Here is an 18,650-nt window from a genome sequence, read left to right as displayed (position 1 = left end):
GATGAAAACCACACAACAGATAATAATAATAATAATAACGAATAAATAAAAAATGAAAAATGAAAATAAATAATAAGTAGTAGATTCATAGAGATAATATAATAGACAGTTTATGTAACATGTTACAAGCATCCACTCCAATCCCAACTTGTATGATGATCTATCTACACGCCGATGTCTGACTACCTAAACGTACAATGATATTTCGGCGAAAATCAAGTGGGGAAAAAGTCGCGTAAAAAGTTCCACGATTATATATTGAAATAATTTTATCTGACGCATTGGCACACAGACAAAAACTCACATCAAACCATGCCATGTTTTACAGTATGTATGTCTGTCATTGCCTTTTTTGCATCATATCTGTTTCATTTATATCATGCTGTACGCCTGTCTCTGACCCATGGCCGTTTTATACGATTCTACCTCACAGGACGGCTGGAATCATTGTTGGTGCTGTTGTTGGAGGTATTGTCCTAATCGGCTGCATCATCTTCGTGATCTGTCTCATCAAGTGTTGTCAACGAAACCGGACTGGGGTCGTTGTATCTAATCAGCCCGGCCCTCCTGGAGGACAAACTACTGTCGGTATGTAAAGTCCGGAAGATTTAATTCACCAAAATACTATGTACACCATACAGTCGAAATGAGCATGCAAACATAGATACATGGTCACTTACAACCCTGCCTTATATAGACAAGCCAATATATATGTAATTTTAATGCTTTCGACTATTGGTATATAAATGAATTCTTTGTTAGGCCAGTCTTGCCATTAGTAAACAGTCCATGGAAAGACATTTAGACTAACCACTTGTCATAACCTAAATGCCGGATTTGAACTCATTTAAATAATGACACGTCAGAATAAGCTTTATGAAACAGTTCTATAACATTTAAAATATGCTTACCTTGTTTGTCTATTTAAATTCCAACAATTTATTTTCTGCTGTATTTGAAAAGTGTCTTCGACACAACCTCAGCCTTACGGAGCGTATCCACCGGCTTATCCACCTGGCGTATATTATCAGCCCTCCTACCCAATCGGTTATGGCCAGCCGGTAGGAAGTCATGCTCAACTCGCTTATCCACCCGGATACGTTCAACCATCCGGCGGATACGTTCAACCGTCAGCCGGTTACGCTCAACCTGGGGCATCTGCGCTGCCATGAGGAAACAGCCAACCTCCGCCTGCTTCATACGTTCCGCTTCAGGAGACAAAGACTTGATCATACCTGCAAATGATCTGCATTAAATAAAATATATTTTTAAAAGTGCATATTTTCCCGTTGATTTATCTGTTATATATTCTTCATATTTGCTCTTGTTTTATAAAATTTGAATTAGAATCTAGTTTTTATAATATATATATATATATGCCGGTATTCTCTGTTGTCTTTGATCAACATTGGATGATGAGTGTTTCTTTTGTAAACAATATTTTGAATATTGTTATCATTCGCCTTTATTTAACATGCGCCTTGAAAGGCTTAGCTTTTATGAGATCGGAAGGAGAGATAATGATGTTATCATGAAGGAAGCAAACACTAATCAGTATGTATATATTGTATAATCATTATCTTTATATTCCACATAATACAATTACAACCGGAAATTCAAATCTTTAGCATTCCGGTCAACAACATAGTCATAAATTGTGTTAATATTTTACACCAATATATCATGGGTGTCGGTGGCATAGTCCAGAATGTTTGACACGAGGTACTGGTAATCGACCGAAGGCCGAGTGCAATAGAACATCGGTCGATAACAAGAACCGAGGGCCAAATATGTTGGACTATTGCACACACCCGTGATATACATGTTTTATTACATAATTGGTTTGGTTTGGTTTATTTTGTTTAACGTCCTATTAACAGCTAAGGTCATTTAAGGACGGCCTCCCGTGCGTGCGACATGCATGCGTGTGGTGAATGCGTATGTGTGTTTTGGGAGGCTGCAGTATGTTCTTGTTAAGTCTCCTTGTGATAGGCCGGAACTTTTGCCGATTTATAGTAAAATCACTAAAACACACTTAGAATCACTGAAATATCATTTTAGCCGTGCAATAGTTCAAGATATAGCTAATGCCTAAAATTAAGGGAAATCAAACGCATTATGTATTAACAGCCACTACATACATTTACTTCAAGTCCATGATTACCCTAGAAATGATATTGTCGTATTTTACATATAACGCCCCGTAACGATAGGGTATGAAAGTATTAACATGTCAGAAGATGTTTATAGGATGTGTGGACATCGAAGTATCGTATTTAATGGGTCTGATGTCGATAAAACACTGATGTAATAAGAATGTGACAGAGACTTTGAAAGTCATCTCGATAGAACGTCATGTTGATAATGAAAATATACTATATGTGTCCTACGAATAGGACGTAAAAATCAGACCCGTTGATTCGCTTGCATCAACGTAAGAGACAACTAAATTTGAGATCTTATCTTTTCTTTTCTTTCGCAACAATTTTTTTCTTCACACTGTGTCTACCTTGACACTTTCTCACTTTTGGCCTTTACTTGAGTGTTCGCCCTTGTGAGGAAGGCTTTGGGTTCTATCCCCTGGCTAACCAAATTTTATGAAATGGTAGCAGCTACTTGACGAAAATCATTTTAGGAGTCTGACGACTGGTTCTCCCGGTTTCAGTATAATGTGACCGGGAGAAGTGTACTGTTAGGTGTCTTCGGCAGTGTGTTTCAGTGATGTTGGCATCAGTTCCGCACTATTACCAGGCGACAAACACAATTATATTGCAGCGTCCCAAAACACACATACACATTCACCATACGCATGCATGCCACACGCAGTGGTTCCATGGTCACCACCCTCGTTCTCAGTCTAAAAATGTGACCTTACCCGGATATGACGTAGATCTGTATGACGAGTGTCGTCGATAAAACAGAAGACAGCTGTTATTTCGGTGAATTATTCTTATTCTCTTTGTACTTAAAAAAAAAGAAAGAAAAAAAATCAATCCATTTTTTCGTATTTTGCCCTCGTATTTCGAATATTTATTTTCCTATACAAATTCAAATGTATATCTTTGTCGTCTGCTTACTAACAATGTGATATTTATTTTAAAAAAAACCCCACAAAAAACAATGGATGAAATTGGCTACTTACATTTCTTCTTTTAAATAAATCGGTATCTACCATAAAAAGGAATACGACACAAAGTAAAACAAATACCAAGACAACATCCTACTTGTTTTTAAAGGAAAAGTCCCTACATTTACAAAATTTCCTCAAAACAATTTGGAGATGGGTTAAATCTTAATATTAGGATTGAGAATGTTAAATGCATACAATGCACATTTGTAGATGTATCAATATTTCAATAAATCATAATATCGAAGTCGACAAAGTGAAACTGTACCTCTAACAACAGTCTGCCTTTTTTGTGGTTATTTTTAGAAAAGCTAGTGCACTGGTACTAGTATACGATCCAATAGACCGTAACCTGGCTTGATGTATTCATCGAACACGTACAAAAGATATAGTTCACCCGGTTAGAAAGAGTAAGTCTGCAATCGATGGCTAGGGCAGGTGTAAAATCTCGTTTGGTTGATTTAGTTGTTTAACGTGTTAAGAATCATTTATGCATATTCCAATAATACACAATACGTCATTTTCCGTTGAGGTGGGGATCTGTTTCCTCTTCATTTCTCTAGCTAGACGTGGGTAGAGTGAAGGGTTCTATTTATAGCGTGAGGTATTTCGACATCTCACTATAAATTGGTGTTTGAACGTTGCTCGGCTCCATTTAAGCATCGTTTTTCAAACAGGCTACATATCAGCGGGGTGATAGCAACATTCCAATATGGCGGACTTAATTTTTATGTTGCCTATTTTCGGTATTTTGACAGGTAAGTAATGATCGTGTTTTGTATCTCAGTTAACCGATGATAACAAATGCATTGTGTGTCAAAGTAGAAGGAAAGCTCTGTGATATAGATTTTCTGACAAGGTTATACAAATAGAAACACACACAAATGAGAGTCACGTTTTAATATGAATTTAAGGATTTAATATAGACGCAGTATATATGCCAAAAATCGAGCATGCCGTTGCGCCATATAGCAGTTCCGTCCTTTCAGGACGTATTTAAGAGCTTTTTAATGTGAATGTTTGTTTACAGTTATTTGCGGCGTGATGACGGATTTATATATCTAGAATGACAAGGTCAGGAACGACTAGAGTACTATATCAGAAACTTCAGTAATAAATCTCTTTTGTTTGTTTTCGTTTTAACATCACCAAAGCAGCTAAGGTCAAATGAGGACGATATCAGTCATACATTGTTTACTTACAGACATTTTTCTAGTTTCCTCGAACAGAAATACCATACATGGGCAAGGTAGGGTGATACCAAATTTTATCACATTACAAATATCGTAATGAAGTAAGTCGCCAAAACCTTGGTAATTTTTTATTCTATATCCCCGAGGTATCCTGTTTTGGAGTAGAGGCATTGTTCTATTTTTGTATTAACATAGATATTATTTAACTGAAATCGATAGAAATAATCAAATAGTTTATCATCAGATGAAATTGATCCAGTGACAAAATAATGGCGTTAAAATACGGGACTTTTTAACACAGCTTTTTGTAGCTCGGTGTTTGTGCTTGTTTATCAATGTTGTTTACATGTACATAATGCTTAAATATGTTTTACTGAAAATGAAAAAAATATGGTAATGCATATAGATGGTTATTGATAATCTCACTGGGCTTAATCGAAGTGCACTTCGGTTTTCGGTCTTAACATTGATATACCTATTCATCAACTAGTTCAAACTTAAACTGGTAATGGGTATACGTAATGATGTTTCTGAGAAAACATAAATGGGTATTCCGAAGAGGTGGGGAATCACATATATATGATATTTGATATGTATTGTCGATTTCGAACAATTATATACGTACACATTTATATGGTAATTTGTATATATATGGCCCCGTAATCTCCGATTACCTCAGTGTTAGCCTGGGCTACATCTGTGAACCCATGCATGCAGTGTACTAACTGATTACTAACCCCTTTTAAACGAAAATCGTAATTTAAAGCATTACGTCAGGGACTTTTCAATGACACGTTTGGCTTTTAATGTCTATCAATAAAAAAAATATATACCTGCATTGTGTTTGTAAATAGATCGTTCTTGTGTTTACGATTGTATCTGCTGGCAACAATAAACAAACCTATGATCACGCGCATTTTAAAAAAACCTTCCAAGTTACAGAACATTTGCTTCTAGCTATACATATTTTATAGATTGAAAGTTTTATATAGTAAACAACGACTTAATAGTAATATATCCTTTTCCAGATATACGTATATTTCCTGTAAATGTCTAAATAAACTGTATTTATTTTACAAACTATATCAAATATACTAAAGTTGCGCACGGGGGTATTATTGTCGGAGGAGTACCCACGAACTATTACGTAGTCGGGTCGTGGCCCCTTCCATCGTACCCCGGCCGCCTAGTTGAAATACACGTGTGTTACCACTGCGGCACCCGACCAACCTACATTGTATATACATGTAGTATATGCATATACAGTTGTAGTGTAGTATATTTCCTGACTAGGTATCTTTTACAAAAGATATCTCTGTTTGATACTGTATACCTATTAGCTGTTATTTAAGCACTTTTTTTGCGCTAGGAGCATTTTGCTATTATTTATATGTTGTATATATATTGTTTTAAAATGGAGATTGACAAATAGGACGCAGTTTAAACTAAATTATGATCGCACCCTGATTTGCACTTTCTTTATACGATTTCTTAAGCAACTAATGTTTGTGTCTCGATTCATCATTAAATGGTAGGATATTTATAAATATCTATAATATAGATATAAATATCTGATTAACAGTAGAAAGCACTATTCCGGAAAAAAACCCTTTTATAAATATAACCCACTTGGAAACGTCAAAGCGGGATTTTGGCGATGTCGGTTGAACACTGCTCGTGTTTGAAGCGAACGTTGAATATCGACATGTTAGGACATTAAAGGATAATGAATGCGGTGGGCTACACAAAACAGACTGGCTTACAAAAAACATTCATCGACGTGCTGGTCAATTCAGGTCGGTGACGCGAAGTTACTTGTGAAATGTTTGATAAGGCACAGTAGCGATCAATTTCCTCGCAATTACCTGTCAAAAATCAATATACGTAAGGACTGGTCTCACGGAACGGAAGATATCCCATACGAGATATCTCCTCCTCAACTGTAGCCGATTGTGTCTTTGGAATACTAATCACAGCCAATGCTACATCTTGTTCTCCTTGATATCTACATGATCTAAACAATCTAAAAAATACAAGTTTGGAACTATTCCATTTCCTTATACGATAAGAAGTCAGACTTGTTGGCACCTGTCGATATACCTGGTGGTTCCATTGTAATCACCATAACTCGTATTTTGAATATGTATTGTCATCGATGAAGCGCTAGCTCTACCGGAACACCTGGTCATATTCTCCTTGTACTTTTTTGATGGTTTCCATGAAATTCTTGACAATTGTTCTCATTTCCCCCTTTATTCTCAGTTATTTATGTCATCGTTCTTTCGATGTAGAGTTTGAGTTGCGAGTTTGCTATTCTGTCGGTATTCTCTTGTTTTTGTTTTTATGTTTTTGCTTTATTGGCAACATAATACAAATATACTGATAACTATTCACTGTATCAGTAATATTAGAACATCATGAACTATGCATGTTCATCTTTATTCAGGTGTATAATGGTGTCTAACTAACACAATCCCTTTGATAATACAGAGAAATACTGGATACTGTGTCAGATCAGATATTGATTATTTGCCAACAAACTGCTGCCTATTCAGATAGATTTCCGTTATGATATTTTTTTTTTCGCTCTCATGGGTAATGTAGATAGTGTAGGTGACACGAGGATTATTACATTTCTATTAAAGCACTCTTAGATGGTACAACCACGTTGGGGATAATGATCTTTATTTTATTTTATTGTGTATATGGATCGGTCGGTGCGGTTTTTATTTGAACGCCATTTTGACAAGTCGCCCTATCCTCATGCTATTAAAACTATTATTCTAACACGAAGGAATTGAGTGTTCGGCCTTCTGGAATGAAGAATGGCCTGTGTTCCCTTTCCTGCAAACAAAAATTTTGAATGATAGTTAGATACAGACAGACGCGGTAACTGTATAATGCTTAGATATGATCGCTAATAAAACCGAAAGTTGCATATCAAATATAGCGGTAGAGTACAATAGTACTATTAATTATTTATTCTCTGATCAATTAAATAACAAAGAGAGAAGATCAATTGTGTGTTCTTTTAGTCTATTTTGTTTTCAATTGATCAGTATTACTGTTTGTCGGAGATGATTCACCCTGCATAACATATTAGCTATTAAAAATAACGTATTTAATCTCGTCAACTCAAAGCAGATGAAATTTCAAATATTTTTAAAAAATATTTATAAAAATGTATAGTCTGCGAATCTGTCGATTACAAACCACTATTGCATGTCATTATATCGGTAACGAAAACACGTAATTCGTTTTTTTCTAGATATTTCGATCGAAGGTCGCATACTGCTGGCGTCACTATTAGCAATATAGACACGACATGCAGGTTGACGACAACAGGGCTTACAAATTGTACAATACACACACGATATATATTTATTTATTTATTCATTCCTTTTTTATTACTTTTGACTTGACAGCCAATCAGTTTTGTACAAGCATAATACATAATACATAATATTGTGCAAAATAGAAAGGACAACATATGAAGATCAATATGAACATACATGATAACTATCGGTATGAAATGTGGTGGAATTCTCAATCACCGCATGGATCACTGCACTTTCAATATCAACGGTACATGTAAATTATGTAATTTCGTTATACTTCCTGTTAAGATATGCTGTGAATTGTAAACCGACTATGAAGCCTTGATTTGTTCTCTACTTTAATTCAATATGTTTGTATATGTTTATTGACAATAGGAATTATTAGGGCTTTTCACCTAAGTGGTGAAAAGACCTATTGTTTCTGTTATGTTTATTATTATTATTAGGGCTTTTCACCTAAGTGGTAAAAAGACCTATTGTTTCTGTTATGTTTATTATTATTATTAGGGCTTTTCACCTAAGTGGTGAAAAGACCTATTGTTTCTGTTATGTTTATTATTATTATTACAAGCTAACCGATAATAAGTATTTATATATCAAAGTATTTAAAATGTTGCCGCTATCCATCCATGTAAAGAATATATAAAAGAAGTATTGTGTGACCAGTAACATTGGGTTCTAATACTTTTTCATGTAGGGAAAGCATGGTCTTTCATTGATATGTGCAGTATTTTTTTATCTATAGTTACATTATCTTTAACATTTGTCTTTCAAACCTTAAGCTACATGTAGTATTCCAAGCAACTCGTTTTCATTTGACAGAAAGTGACATTGACCTTTGACATCCGAGTATGAAAGAGTACTTAAGCCATTATGCAGCAACCAAATACGAGGCCATATCACCTCCTTCTCTGGACCTCTTTTGATATTGAGAAAAAAAGGGTTTAAACATTTAAACATTTTTGACGGTTGTGACCTTGAATTTTGTATCACTTTCATCAGCATACTACAGGCCCAATACCAGGTATCTTGGCCTCAAGGTTATTCAGTTGAAGATTTTCAAGGTTTTTTGCACGTCTGGCTCTAGTGGTCTTTAATGAAGGTAAAGGTCATTCATTAAACAAACATATAGTAGCATTCAATATTTGGGACCATCACTACAGAATGCATGTGCATTTGAATTGTTTAATTGTCCTTTTGTGTCTCGCCCTTTCACCTTGGGAGCCAGCATAGTGCCTTAAGATTCTTAAACAACAATCAGACCAGCCAAATGATGTCCAAGACCAAGTTTGAAAAGATCCTCAAGTAAGCCATACAGAAAAACAATCATATATATATGTTACAGAGACATGCAAAATATTGATGTACATGTATTGCAAATCAAAAAGCAAATTTTGAAAATCAACCAATTCTCAAAAGCCACTAAATATGACAATTTTTTAACCAAAAGGAAACTAAAAGAAATGAGAAGAAACTTTTGAAGATATTTAATAGAAGGAAGTGTAAAGACTCATGTGAGAGACTATAACCTTAGAGATAGTATCAAAAGAAAGGAAACTAATTTTAAGTATACACATAAGCAAGTGTTAACCTTGTTATATAGGAGATATATATCTGATTTGTATGAATATGTCCTCTGCCCCCAACATGGCAACAATGGAAAGTAAAACAACCATATCAATAAAATGTTAAAATCTTACCTACATGGAAACTAAAATGGATTTGTGAAGTTTCACTCTTTTGTAACTTCCAGATTTCTTGAACTGGATGAATTGGAGAAATGAAGTCAATGTGACTCAATACAATAACCTATTCTACTTTTCACCCACTTTCAAATATCATCAAATGTATATGAGGTGTAGAACAATTGGAAACAAATATGAATGGCAATCTGCTAGAATAAGATGTATAGGAAAGAAAAAAAAGGGGGCACAACTCTTCAAGTTAGTAAAAATCCAACCCTTAATTTAGAATATGATCATCTGTCATTTGAGAATGTGTTCCTAAACCAAAGTCAACAACTGTATGAGAGATTGTCAGTGTCTAACTTCCGGTGGTGGGGCAAGAGGAAACTCTGAATACTCATTAATTAGGACCATCAAAGGTCTTTGACCTGTTAGAAGGTGAGGTTGCCAGATATATTGATTAATAAAATCTGACATCCTGTGTATTGAAATCAGACCAAAAGTAAAAGTATTTTTGGATTGATACACCAAATATGTTAATATGAATGTTTAAAAAATATTTCTTATTACTGCAAACACATACATGTATATTCTACAATTATTTCAATTACAGATTTGGGAAATGAAGGAAATATTTCTATGTTCGAGTGGATTAAAGAAATATATAACACAGTATTCTAATAAAGTAATGTAATAATTGTGAAAATGTCACAGAAACATGTCAACAAACAATATGATGTGGAGCGCAATGGATTTTGAAAGCTAAATTCTTACTGTAGTGAAGTTGTCAAGAATCATATTCTTTTATATATCTACATGACTTAAAAAATCTCTGCAAGGATTTATAAAACAAAAACAAAACAAAACCCTGCGAAAAAATAACAAAAAAAAAAAAAATTACACAGATGAATATAATTAAAAGATAGACAATCGAAGCTGGTAATTGTGTAAAATGAACTTAATTCTATATCTTCATAACGTGTTTACACGGGCCTTCAGAACTGACCGAGAAAAACCCAATTCCATTCTTTTTAAATTTGTTGTTGACATTTCTCTGATCTTCAATAACCAAATTTTTTCTTTTAATTTCACATTTTCATGACTTCAGCTAATATGCCAAATACAGTAAAAACGTTGTCTCTACTAACCAGACTGACTCTAAAAAAAATTCTTGCATGCTTTTTTATCAATCCTGGTCAGTAATACATGGTATGTGTAAAGCGATTACACTTAATATTTGGGGAAATACTAGTATTCTATTTTTATATGATCAAATGAAATAGATTAAATTGATAAATATCTTCTTCATCTAAATGACAACAAAAGGCAATTTAACAACAATCTTAAAATTGTGATAAAATAATTTCTGGTACAACTAACATCACAAAATTTTGTGAAACTATATATAACACACCTCAGTTTCTTCCTATTTGCCTATTTTAAGGAACACACACACGGAGGTTCTGAAGTAAAGGCGAAATAAAATTTTCACTGATCAAGTGATTAAGCTAATCAACTTTTGAACAACCGGGGCCAGGTACTGGTAGCTCAGTGGTGAAGTGTAAGTCTAGAGTTTGCAGGGTCTCGTGTTCGAACCCCTGTCTGGCTACTATCTTTCTCCGGTTACATATTTAGCGAGCTTGCAAATCCTTTGGGAGGATGCTAAAGCAACGGGATATCCGAACCTGTAATCTTTGGCGGTGAAGATTTGATAAAAGTAGGGAGGAATGTTGCGGAACTGGACTGGGTTGATAATCGGCGACCAGGTAGCTCAGTGGTAGATTGTCCGTCTAGAATTAGGAGGGTCCTGGGTTCGAACCCTGGTCTTGCTTCTTACTTTTCTCTTTCTCCTGTTATAACATGTGACACACGTACTTGATACATGTACATGTATGTCTGTTACTGTGACAGGTTATGAGTGATAGAGTACAAAGACATACTATTGTATGAGCTCGAGTCATAGGGTCCCCCCTTCAAAATTCTTGTATATATGACCACCGGGGAAGTCATTTTTGCCAAATTTTAATCAAGCCCCCCAAAACGTCTCAAAATACGTGTAACTAATTCTCATGTTCTCATTCTGTGGGTAAACAGAAGTATGAAGTCAATACAGGGGGGGGGGGGGGGGGGGGGTGGAGTCACAACGTTCCAGAAGCAGAGACGTCTCTGCCAGAAGGTAGAAAATTGAAGTAATACTTATGAATCTGCCGTTTCTACAAAGGATTACGTAGTAACGTGACCCTATATGGTCAGGGTCAGCTGAGGGTAGTCGGATCAGATCTGCAGATCTAGACCAGTCAATTGTAAACAAAGATGCACTGTACATGAGAAGTACAAATATTCTTAATAGAAAAATTCAGCGGATACGTAATTAGATGACTATGGTTGAGAAGATGAATTATAATTTATATGATCATATCTGTAAACTGTAAAACGAAAGTAGGTCTAGCCAAACTCCTACATTGTAGGTGAAGCAAATACTGCTACTTTCGCAATAACTGTTCATTTTACTTGATACGATAGCAATAAACAAAATCAGTGTTACCTTCCGTTGTATTTTAGCACATTGGTGTCTCAAAAAATGAGAAAATAGGCCGGTATAACGTTCAATGATCTTCTGTTTTTATTATCGTCATGCATGTTTTCCGGGTCACGTTCTAATAGCATGTGGGCTTCCGGTTACGTCATCAAATTCATTTCCCGCGAATTTATTGGGAAATCTAAATTACACTTACAATGAAATGAAGTGAAAGAAATAAAAAATGTCTCAATAAAAATATTGTGATCAGTATTTAGTGCAACATTAAATTTTCACTGTAAAAAATTGCTACGATTTGCTTACCTAAAGCATTAGTAATTAAAATCACATTATTTTAAAATCCATATTTCGTTTCTATCATAATCGTAATTTTTTTATCACAAGATCGTTTAGAAGCTTTGCGGTACTGACTCTTTCAAACGCACAGATGCTTTGATTTGAACAAAGATGGCGACCTGAAGCTGTGAAATGAAGGGAAAGAAATAGAAAACGTCTAAATAAAAGTATCGTGATCAGTATTGAGTACAACGTTAAAGTTCATTGTAAATAATTGCTACTATTTGCTAACCTAAAGCATAAGTAATCTAAATCAAATTATTTTAAAATCCATATTTTGTTTCTATTATAATCTTAAAATTTGTATCACAAGATCATTTAGAAGCTTTGCAGTACTTACTCTTCCAAACGCACAGATGCTTTAATTTTAACAAATATGGCGACCTGAAGCTGCGAGGCGGTTTGGATTGGAATTAAATTGCGTATATTTAGTGTTTTTATTAAGGATTATTAATATTGAGACATAAAATTACATATATTTATTGTTTTGGTGGTTGTTAACCTTTAAATCATGTGTTTAGTTTCCAATAACAGATATATGGTGATATTTAATTATCAGGTATATCGTAATAACAATGTAGCAACACTGGTATTATTTAACATACATGTACTTGAATAAGTGAATGGTAAGTTGGATATTAATTTGATTTTGAAACCTTTGGGAATGTTTTATGCCAGTTTCATGAAAATGACAATGACCATGCCAATGACCATATATACAATGACAATGACCATGACCATGGCCATGTCGTTACAGGTCGAGCAAACTCCCGAGAGCATACATTTTTATGTAACATCACACATAGTTTGTGACGATTCTCCGATCTGTCATTCACACGGTTAAACTTCCACTGTCAGGTAGTTCATGATTAAATGCTCCGACAAACTCGTGGATTTATTATATATTAACGTGTCTGTAATCAAATATTAAACATTTATGTATCGATAATAATTGACTAACTACATGTAATAGACATTAACCTTTAGACATTATGAATTGGTACAACTAGTTCGATTTCATGTTTGTGTTCAATAAAATTTTTCTTTTTAACTTTTCAATTAGAGTTTGATTATTTTCGTTTTCGTAAACATCCTTCTCTAGTGTTGGCTGGGCCTTATGACTCCACTTGTTGATGGGCGATAAACAATACCAAAACATAAAGTTGCTAGGTTGTCTTTGTTTAGTTTAGTTTAACAATATTTTTAATTAAAATTCGTTGAAATATACAAACATTCTTATAATCTGGGATCGAAAAACAAGCTTTAAGCTTATATTAATTCCTTTTCCAGGTCCATACAAAAACAAATGCATCTTCGTATCTGGACACATATTGTTAGCTTACCTGCCCGAAGGACAAGTGAACTTCAATAAATGAATGAATGAATGAATGAATGAATTATCTTTATTTCCTTAATACATGGATATTAATTATTTCAAGAAACATTCCATACCATAAAGAATATAAACAAAGAAAACAACTAATATAAAATACTTAACCAAGTTTATACAGTTATCTATATATATGTTAGTTATATGGTAATCTGTCGCATGCTGCCCTCTATCGGTGTCTTTGTTGATTTAATTGAAAGTGTATTTACATATTTCAACATTTTCCCTCATTTTGATTCTTATTGGATCTTTCATTTTTGCGATATTCAACAAAATTGTCGGCCAATCTTCACAATCTTGCTGAGGTTATGGACTTCCAAGTTTGTTCAAATGAATGACCTTGACATACATTCAAGGTCACAGGGATCGAATAGCCTAAAATCTTTAAACGATTTCTTTTCAATAGTTAAGGGGCCCAGGGACCTGGTATTTGGCTTGTAGCATGCTTGGGTGAAGGCTACGAAGTGGTTTTTAATGAATGACCTTGACCATAATTTAAGTTTGAAAGAGTAAAATTGGCCAAAATATTAAAAAGACACCTTTCAAAAAATTGCGAGACCCTGAGGTCGTATATCTTGTCTCTGATGCATTTATTCTTAATTTTATTTATGTGTTGAAATGATCACTGGATAGCAAGTGAGCGATTCGGGCCCATTGGGCACGAAAATAAGGATATTGGTAACAAAGTGAGGACGTTCACATGGTTTTACTGTAGAGTCAGGATAATGACGAGAGATGGACTTGGACTTATAAATACACAAGGGAAATGTATGAATACCAGAATATAATATCCGTAATGAATTGAAATATATTCGTATGGTGTCTACATTTTTCTCACCTTTCTATATATAAAGCTGTCACATTCCGCAATACTTACAAGTCAACACCACCTCACTTTATATATTATAAGTTTATCACTATGCTTTCCTTCGACAGATTGTGCTGTGGCGGGTGAGGTGTGCAGTGGAAACGTGTATTATTCTGTATGGTACAAGTACACTGTCTATTGCGAACACGGCTGCTGTGGGACCTACTATGATAGAGAGTGTTGTGGTAGTTTGTAAGTTTGAAATATGGCGAAACCTTTCTTATGCTGGATGATAAAATTGGATGCACTTTAAAAGCGCATATTTTACGGAAATTTTGTTTTAATAATTTTCGCGCTTGAACATTCCACTAAATTGTAGTTTCCGTACATTATTTTCAATGGTAAGAACTGTGGAAACGCTAATCATCCTTACACTTATCTGTTTTTATTATACTGAGCACGTTTCCATTAATTATATGATGTAAACTGTTGCATATCTTTATAATTGAAAAGTTTTATTTTGAATCTGTGACATTCTAATTTCTTATAATTATGTTAAAGTCTATTTGACTCGCACGAGCTAATTTCTTTGTTAATATATGTGCGACGTTTGATAAAGTTTCTTGTATTTTGTATCTTGCTCTCAAGAAAGAAAACAATCAAACAATATACAAAGTCAAATGCGAACCTGTTATACAATAAACCTGTATATTTTTTAAGAGTCGGTCTCATCATCGGAGCAGTCATTGGTGGTATTTGCTTCATTGGAGGGATTATATTCCTGATATGTCTCTGTCACCATTGTAATAAAAAGCAAAAAGTTGGGGGAATGGTGATCTCACAAAATCAACCTCAACCAGGTGGAAACATGGCCATCGGTAAGGAACTTTTTACAAGTATCTTCTTCTAAATCCTTTCAAAATACCGAAAAGTGAGAATGATGCGGATCTAGGTCGCTATTATTTGATTCCAAAACTTCATAAAAAATCCATATGAATAATGTTTTATTGCTAACTCGAGTAATTGCTCAACATACGACAAGGGCTCATATAAAATGCACCGAAATGAAATCGTGACAATTAACATATTCAAAGGGAACAAATTTTGACCCTCTGTTCTCGACCTGTTTTTGATTTCATACGATGCTGATTACATATATGATTAATGAAGATCTTATCAGAACAGGTACAACAGTGCCCTTGTCAAATCCTTAAATTTCCTCTAAATGTAAAGGTACATATCGATATGGTATTTATTGATCACGTGGGTAGGACAAACCTTGCAGAACATGTAATCAAAGACACTACAGACTATCTATTCATCATCAGCCGCTTACCTTGATCCAAAGATTACAACTAAGCTGTACATAAGCGCAATGATTTCAATTTGCCAATTGTTAATTTTCCATTTCTAGATATTAGCACCATTGCGTCCCCTAAGCATACCCCGGTTAATTCAATATTGAAGAGCTTTTCTAATCAACACGATCTCCTGATTCCCATTTTGAGAATGTAACTAAACCCGAATTTGACTGAATTTTGTATGATTGATGTCACTTACTCAACCGGAGCACCTGGTCTTATTCTCCTTGTAGTTTTTCAAGGGTCCTGATGCGAATCTCGATTTTTGTTACTCGTTTTATTGATTTTGAATTGGAGTTATGGTGTTGTTATTATGGCTGTTTTCTTTTTTGTTATTGCCTAATGTTGTCATGTCTTGTGTAAACTGGGACTGGCTCATTGATTTTCATTATTAAACTATTTCTGAAAGAACTTTATTATCATTATTATTTTCAGTTAATTCAACCAATCAACCGGGAGTTCAACCACCTGGTGCGTATCAACATCCGGGAACTTATCCGGGCACATACCCTCCTCCAGGTCCTAACCAAGTACCAATGGCGGCTTACCCTGCACCCGTTGTGTACGGCAATCCAAACGAGGCTCCGCCAGCATACCCACCGCCTGCCGCAGGGCAGTCAAATCCATTCTCGATGGACCAGCAACTACCACAAAAGCATTAGATTCAGAATCTCGATTCTACCAAGAATATGTGAATAATTTTACATGAATTGATGGATTTATAATTGTTTAGATATACATGAATTGTCCATGTCTTGCTTTATATCAAAGATATAAGCATCTGTAATTATTATGTTTTTCTAGTGGTTTTCACGTCGGAAACGAGTTTTAAACTAAAATGTTGAGTGTTTTGTTTTGATGTTACTTCTGTAAAAAATATTTTTATTCTTTTATGAATTTTCTGTCAATCACCTTTTCACAATTTCTTATTTCAAACAATTTGTAAGTATTCAATGTATGCTGCCTTCTGGAATACCAATCACTTCACTGAAGCAACTGACCTATCTTTTCGTTTTTTCTCTTTAAAATATTTTTTAAACATTCTTAAATGCAGATTCACCTGAACTGGAAGTGCCATATGTACTGCGCTATTTTTTTTATCTATCTAGTATGGATACCTTAGTTAGGTGTTGATATAGGCGCGTATTTCAAATTTAGTCTTATGTCAATGGTCAGGATTGCAAACCATACTTATAACTCGCACAATTCTTGCACAAGTCGCGTTGATATTTATGTGTTGCACGTGCATTGTTATGTAAATGCCATTGCAGTGTGCCAAGACACTGTATTCTATATAAACTTTTCAACAAATACCTGATTGGTACTATGGCATATTCGATGATGCAATGTTTATAAAAACTCGCGGTTTTTAATTAAACTTTTTTTAACATAATACCAATCGTACAAATAAAGTGTATCTAACCATGAAAGTATGAAAACAAAATCAAAAACATTGACATTCGGGGCTACTAGTTTACCATATCACACAACATTAGATTTAAACAATTACTGTGTATTGATAATCATACCGATATACTGTTCCGTGATATGTATTGTCTTTCCAGACATTGATCCGCTGATTTCTATTATGTGCGATTCATATCTACATGTACTCAACTTCCGTACAACTGATTCAAATTATCTCAATGACCGTCTGAAGATTTAAAATGATTAATGAATACATTTGAATAATTGACACATCTTAAAATAGTTTTGGTTAACACATTAATGTTCTTACATCAAAGCTCCTTTGTTTCATATCAAAGGTCATACGGCATCCTGAGTCGGTATAGGGATAGGCTCGGCTGTACGAACGTAGCCAAACAGTTGGCGAGGAAGAGAGATTCGATTCACTTTGGATTTCAAGTTGAATCTGACTAAAATATGATATGCACACAAACTTGCGTACCGTTCCCTAGTTTAGTTAGAATCCTGAAATATCGATGCATGTAATATTTTCTCATGTGACAATGATTTAAAGATGAAAAATGGATCAAAAGCGGTGGTGATAACGACGCTGCATCGACTGTGGAACGGACATAATCTGTATATTTAGGGCAGTATACAATGGTCAATCTGATTGGTCGACAGCTCTATAAACAACAGTAACTATAAGTGTCGACCAATCATTAGCCTACTTCTGTTCCACAGTCGATGCATCGAAGATCTTCAAGTGTTACACCTTGTTGATATAGCAGGACTGGGGGCTTATATATATTTTCTATTAATATTAACAAGAAGCAGACGCCTGTACTCACAACCACCATCTCTTGTATGAATAAATGTTTCAATCACTTTGGGTTAAAATTGGATCACTGTTACAATAAAAAGATTTTCAACATCCTCGTTATACCAAGTTCATTAATTATCGAATACAAATAGTTCTGTAATTTCAAAGTCTTACCAACAGCTATTTTCTCTCTTTATGATGTTTAGTATTATTTTTGTGCGACCTTGTGGTTATACAGTTCTTACCATCTTTTGTTACGTATTGGTCAATGTTTAATAATGAGGGGATTCTTATCGCTTGAGATGACATGTTATATAGGGAATACGTTACCTATAGTATTCGTATTCATCCAAAGTATTTTTTCATCTGATTTAGTGAATGGATTTAAAAGTTTGGATTGATATTACGTTTTATAATGTATAAAAGAACTTGTGATATATTTTTTCAACATCAATGTGATATATTTATTTGTTAATAAATTTATGTATTTTATATTTATCAATCATCATTAAATACAGCTTTTGTCAATGTGAAAATTGTGATGTTATTGCGAATTAAACTTATATTTATATCAATGATATTTAATCTGATTAATAAACTCGTCTTATATGCATTTGATGTACATGTTGAATGTTGAGTTCGA

General features: G+C 34.4%; 1 protein-coding gene across 1 annotated transcript; it reads left to right on the top strand.

Moving 5' to 3' along the window:
- The first annotated feature begins 3,654 nt into the window (after positions 1-3,654).
- Positions 3,655-18,620, top strand: LOC117339661 (cysteine and tyrosine-rich protein 1-like). Its single transcript, XM_033901374.1, has 4 exons — positions 3,655-3,885; positions 14,545-14,668; positions 15,137-15,294; positions 16,213-18,620. Exons 1-4 carry the CDS (start codon positions 3,840-3,842, stop codon positions 16,437-16,439), a joined length of 555 nt encoding a protein of 184 aa, XP_033757265.1. The 5' UTR covers positions 3,655-3,839; the 3' UTR covers positions 16,440-18,620.
- The last annotated feature ends 30 nt before the right edge of the window (positions 18,621-18,650 follow it).

Source organism: Pecten maximus, chromosome 12, assembly GCF_902652985.1.
Source record: "Pecten maximus chromosome 12, xPecMax1.1, whole genome shotgun sequence".
NCBI classification, from domain to species: Eukaryota; Metazoa; Mollusca; class Bivalvia; order Pectinida; family Pectinidae; genus Pecten; species Pecten maximus.
The sequence above is the reverse complement of the archived record's forward strand: the minus strand, read 5'-3'. Positions and strand labels throughout refer to the sequence as shown.

Bases quoted from the DNA above. Each gene is read 5' to 3' on its own strand.
- LOC117339661 (XM_033901374.1), top strand. From the start codon at position 3,840: ATGGCGGACTTAATTTTTATGTTGCCTATTTTCGGTATTTTGACAG. The intron at 3,886-14,544 runs GTAAGTAATGAT...TTCCTTCGACAG, and splicing joins TATTTTCGGTATTTTGACAG to ATTGTGCTGTGGCGGGTGAG. The intron at 15,295-16,212 runs GTAAGGAACTTT...TATTATTTTCAG, and splicing joins AGGTGGAAACATGGCCATCG to TTAATTCAACCAATCAACCG.